The sequence below is a fragment of the Bison bison genome, unplaced genomic scaffold, assembly GCF_000754665.1.
Source record: "Bison bison bison isolate TAMUID 2011002044 unplaced genomic scaffold, Bison_UMD1.0 scf7180017864336, whole genome shotgun sequence".
Lineage (NCBI taxonomy): Eukaryota > Metazoa > Chordata > Mammalia > Artiodactyla > Bovidae > Bison > Bison bison.
In genome coordinates, this window is record NW_011494908.1 from 1,464,981 (window position 1) to 1,470,774 (window position 5,794).

The window sequence follows — 5,794 nt, forward strand, 5'->3', positions numbered from 1 at the left end:
GAGGATTGTGCATCCGCAAGGGAGAGGTCTCAGGCACCCGGAGGACCGTGCGTGCAGCGGGGCAGGGGTCCGTGCATCCTCCGGGGGATTTACGCCTCCCCGGGAGGGTCACGCGTTCGCGGAGATCCCCGAGGGGCTGGGCTGGGGTGCGGAGTGCCCAGGGCTAGCACTGGCGCGCAGTGCTGGGGTGCAGGGCGCCGCCGTGGCGGGGCGGGGGTGAGGGTCCCCGGGCGTCAGGGTGGGTCGAGGGGCGAGCATGGCCTGCCCCGCACTCACGCGCGCTCTGCTCGGCCGCCAGCAGCAGGCGGACAGGCCCAGAACCCCCGCGTGCATCCTCCGCGCCGCCCGCCCGCCTCCTGCGCCCCCGCCCCTTCCCCTCCGGCCGACCCGGGACGGGGAGGTTTCCGGCCGGAGACCCCACTGCAGGTTGCGTTTGGGCTGGGCTCTTCGGCTCAACGTTTTTTCCCGGGTTTCCCTCGGGTTTTTCCCGGGTAACTAGACGGGGTGGAGGGAGGGAACAGAGCTTGAGTGGTCTGGTTGCTAAGTCAGGTGAAGCACCGATTACGCCCGGCCTCTGGATGTGCGCAGCAGCGGTCCCCCAGCCCTGTGAGCGGCCCTGGGACAGGACTCGGTGAGTGTTAGGGCCGCGGAAACCGGCCCCCGCCTCGAGCCGCTGAGCGGCAGTCTGGTGAACCACTAGTCTGACAGCACACGGGCGTCTGTGGGAGGAGCTGACTTGGAACCGTTAAGGAGTCTTTTCGAAACCCTGGAGGGCATGAAAGCTGGCATTTTCCCCGTTTCTCACTCTTAAATCCATCACGATCTCTGACCGCACAGTTTTTTTTTCCCCCACATGGACTTGACGGTTAATCAAGATTCACACGTGCTAGAAGTGAAACTGCTCTTTGGAGACACCTTCCCCCACGTGGTACGACCAGTCTTGGCCTTCTGCAATCTGCAGAAATTGAGTAGAGGGCAGAGGAGAGTTTCAGGCGAGGCTTTACTGGGGCTCCTGCTCTGGCCGAAGAATGTGTGTGCGTGTGAGAGAGAGAGAGAGAGAAGCAATAGTTCCCTTGCTAGCTCCCAGAATGTGTGTGTGTGTGTGTGTGTGTGTGTGTGTAGCAATAGTTCCCTTGTGTGTGTGTGTGTGTGTGTGTGTGTGTGTGTGTGTGTGTGAAGCAATAGTTCCCTTGCCAGTTCCCAGAAGGGTTAGGGTTGGAGCAGGGAACTTCTTCCTTATTTGGGGTGAGGGTTGGAGTGGGCTCAGGCTGGAGGCGTGGCTTAGGTGGTTTGCCCACCTTTTTGTGGTGTTGAGTGCAGAGGGCGCTCAGTGCCCTACTTTTGTTCTTACACTCAGTTTTTGCTCCTGGCTCTTCAGAAATGACTGCTGAGTTTATTTTTGTCTTTGTGTGTCTTTTGGGTTGAAGAATTCGCCCCAACTGCACATGCACACAGTTATTTTTAGTCTCCTACAGTTTCTTTGGATTTTGTAGGGTGAAAGCATTCCAGCACCGCAGCAAAGTGTCCCAGTCCCAGGCCTGTCTCACCAAGACATCTATCTGTGTGTGTGTCTTATCTATCTAACTGGGGTGTAGTTTAAGGAAGAAGTGATATTTAGGCATGGTGATGCTGATGATGCAGGTGGGCCCTTTAACTTTCAAAGTAGGCAGTTAGCCAAACTATTCCTCCTTTTTGGGCTTCCCTAGTAGCTCAGATGGTAAAGAATCTGCCTGCAGTGTGGGAGACCCAGGTTTGATCCCTGGGTTGGGAAGATCCCCTAGAGAAGGAAATGGCAACCCACTCCGGTATTCTTGCCTGGAGAATCCCATGGACAGAGGAGCCTGCAGGCTATAGTCCATGGGGTCGCAGAGTCGGACATGACTGAGTAACAGACACACACATTCCTCTTTTTTATTTGGGAGAGTTTTCCACGTGCCTCCCTAACTCAAGGACTTGCCACTTCCAAAGGACCTTGCTGTGCTGACCCGCTGATTTAATGAGATAGAGTACCCGCTCCTTCCCTACAAAAGCCCTACAGTAGAAAATGCACCAGCTGAAGGACTTTATATTTTGAAGGGAAAAAAATAGAGGGGGGTGACCCTCTAAATCAAGTGAAGCTACAAAACAGTTATTTTTTCATTTACCAAAATAAAACTGCAGAGTCAGACATCTTTGATTCTTCCCTATGGTTTGGATGCAGTTCTTAAAAAAAATGCTTTTTTTTATTGAAGGTAGTGTATTTGGCTTCCCTGATGGCTCAGTGGTAAAGAATATGCTTGCAGTGCAGGAGACACAGCAGACTCTGATTCAGTCCCGGGTGTGGAAGATCCTCTGGAGAAGGAAATGGCAACCCACTCCAGTATTCTTGCCTGAAAATCCCGAAGGACAGAGGAGCCTGGTGGGGTACAGTCCAGGAGGGTCCAAACAGTTGGACATGACTTAGCAACTGAACAGCAACGTTTATTTATCCCAAGAGGCTTCCCTCCTAGTTTTCCACTCACTTTTCAATGCATTTCTGGATTTCCCATCAGAATTTTGAATTCTGATCTTCTAGGTCTGTCCCCATTTCAGAGTCTCAGTTCTGTGATACAGATTTTCAAACCCCCTGTAAACCTTTGGTGACGCTTCCCTCAGAGCGTCCCTTGTGGCTCAGCTGGTAAAGAATCCCCTGCAGTGTGGGAGACCTGGCTTCAATCCCTGGGTTGGGAAGATCCCCTGGAGAAGGGAAAGGCTACCTACTCCAGTATTCTGGTCTGGAGAACTCCATGGACTGTTTGGTCTGTGGGGTCACAAGAGTTGGACAGGACTGAGTGACCTTCACTTTCACTTTCCCTCTATATCAATACAAGGGAGCAGGTTTAAGATCTGGGTTGCCATACGTTCAGCTTCATTTTCACCAAAACCGCCTTGTTAAAAGGCCCACTCCCTTTGGCTCACTACTACCTCCCCTTTTATTGGCTTCCAGTCCTCAAAACCTACTTTTCCTGGTTGTCCAAAATGAAACCTCTCCAAAAGGAGTATGTCAATGTGTTCACATTGGGAGCAGGACTCTCCTCTAGAAAAGAGATAGAAAATTGAAGTCACTTACAGAATTTGGAATTGGGAGGAAAGGAATCATTGTGGTATTCCATACTTTCCTCAGTGTTTCAAGTTTTGGAAAAAAAGAATGTTTCTCTGAATTCCTAAGTATTATTGGAGGCATAAAATATGTATCCTAGTTTCATATGTTAAAAAAGAATCCAATGATTTAGAGGTTTGGAGGAGGGTCCTTCTCCTGGGACAGCAGCAGTTTGAACAGGAGCTACAGTGAATGTCTTCAGCCCTGAAGCTATGGGAGGGTTTTTGTGAGGAAAAGGATATGGATATGTGTCAAAGGATAACTTTTCCAGTCCTACAGACAAGGTGGGGAGATCTGCTTTGTGACAACATTTTTTGGGGAGGAAAAGTACATTGCGCTAATTATTTATTTATTTTTTTGCGCTAATTATTTTAAAAACCTGCTTGTGTGATGGCTGGTAGTTTACACATTTTATATTCCTGCAGATTTATTCCATGAGCTTGTCCTGTTTAGTGAGACAACTGTGTGCATAATTCAGGAATTAGCTGAGTAAATTAGTATGATCATGGAAGGAACCCTCCATCCACTTGGCACAGTTCTGAGGCTTTGGTACAGAATAACAGAGATTTCTGAGGTCTTGGAGGGCAGAGATGTCTGTCTCTTGAGCCCCGGGTGGTTTCCATCTGCAGACATAGGTTTAAGGGCCTCAAATAACATAGGACCAGATGTCTCTGAGGCTCCCCAAGGACCTTGCCTGAGCAGGTTGTGACATTCTGGGAAACCTGGCCAGTGGAGCTGAAGATTAGAGCTGTGTCACCCACCAGGGCCTGAAGGGGTAGATGGGGGGTATGTTGGAATGAGTGGATCTGAGTTGTGAGGAAAGAGCAATGGAGAAAAGGGGACTCAAAGAGTGGGGCTGAGTCTCCGCCCACTTTTGCAGAGTGCAGACCTGCACCCCTGTGCTAAGTCTCTTCTGTCATGTCCGACTGTGCAACCCTGTGGACTGTAGCCCCCCAGGTTCCTCTGTCCATGGGGATTCTTCAGGCAAGAATACTGGAGTGGGTTGTGATGCCCTCCTCCAGGGGGTCTTCCTGACTCAGGCATCTACCTGCCCTGGCAGCCGGGTTCTTTACCACCAGTGCCACCCCCCAGCCCATCCCTGTGTTTGCAGGGGCCCAAGGAAACCAGACAGCAACACTAAGCTCCTTTAGCCACAGACTTTATTGTTTGAATATTTTCCACTATGACTTTTTTTTGACAGACTTTAATTTTACAAAAACCTACATTCCATGTCGCTGGGTCACTTCACTCTCCATTTGATACCACATTTTCATGAAGCGGTATTTCCCCCAATCACAAACTGCCTGACTGTTACAGGATTCTTATAGGATTCTCCCTCCCATACAGTATCTTTTTTTTCTGATATGAAATCTAGCTGTAGATTCACTTTTGATTTTAGGATTGCTGCATCCTCAGTGTGAGAATTTAATGTTGACTGAGAAATGACAGTGATCCCTGAAGTCTTCCCTTCTGTCATGACCCTGAGAGTGTGTTCTATGGACTGAGCATGTGTGATAGAAAGAATTTCTCATACCTTTCCATGAAATAACTTCTCTAGGATGAATTATTTAAAAGTATGCTTGGTGTTGCTCAACCTACTTTGGTATCTTTCAAGAGTCTTCATCTTTGTTCTTGTGTTAATTTTTTTTCAGGGTTTCTTGTGCACATCAACTGAATGGTTGTCAACAATTATCACAGTCTTCGTGGTTCTCTCCATGGAGTTGGTTCACATAGATCAATAATTATCGAAGAAGTAGAAGGGGTTGCTTATCCTCTGCTCATGTCCTCTAAGGTCTTTAGAGTTGGGGGCTGTTGCTGGAAACACCCATATTGTGTTTGTAGAGTGAGTTCTGTTAAGTTACACAAGGTCAGGCTAATGACTAAAGGCTTAGTCACAGAGAAAGCACATGTGTGGATCCACATCCACAGGCAGTGCCTGTCTGGACTGCATAGCACAATGCCTGAAGGAACCTCCACATTGATTATGTCACCTCAGGTCAGAACATCTACTGAGGGTCCTACTGGTTTTCTCTCCTGTGCTGGGTTCCCTTGTGTCGTCTGAGGGAAGAGGCACGAGTGAAGTGTTCTCCACAGAGCTGACATTCATAGGGCTTCTCTCCACTGTGGGTTCTCTCATGTTCCCTCAGCTTAGCATATTTATTGAAGGCCTTCCTACACACAGAGCATACATGTGGTTTCTCTTTAATGTGGATTCTTTTGTGCACGTGAAGCCCCGAACTATGAGTAAAGGCCTTCCCACACTCAAGACATACATGTGGCTTCTCTCCAGTGTGGACTTTCTTATGTGAACTAAGGCCAGAGCTTTGAAGAAAGGCTTTGCCGCACTGATGACATTCATATCTCTTCTCTCCTGTGTGAGTTCTCTCATGTTGTTTCAAGGAGGAATTTTGATTGAAGACTTTCCCACACAGATGACATTTGAATGGTTTCTCTCCAGTGTGAATCATGCTGTGTCTCCTGAGGCTAGCACATCTGCTAAAGGCTTTTCCACACTGATGACATTCATAGGGCTTCTCTCCTGTGTGAGTTTTCTCATGTACTTTCAGGGAGAATCTTTGATTGAAGACTTTCTCACACAGTTGACATTTGAATGGTTTCTCTCCAGTGTGAATCATCTTATGTCTGCTAAGGCTAGAGCATCTATTAAAAACTTTC

The 5,794-nt window shown here is 48.6% G+C and overlaps 1 protein-coding gene across 1 annotated transcript in view; it reads right to left on the bottom strand.

Annotated features, from left to right (window-relative positions):
- The window catches only part of XKR5 (XK, Kell blood group complex subunit-related family, member 5), a 19,042-nt gene extending 18,697 nt beyond the window's left edge, over window positions 1-345 (bottom strand). The window contains 2 exon segments of the mRNA XM_010854083.1: window positions 277-306; window positions 309-345. Of these exon segments, the coding sequence (XP_010852385.1) occupies window positions 277-306; window positions 309-333 (55 nt within the window). The 5' untranslated portion in view covers window positions 334-345.
- Between the last annotated feature and the right edge of the window lie 5,449 nt (window positions 346-5,794).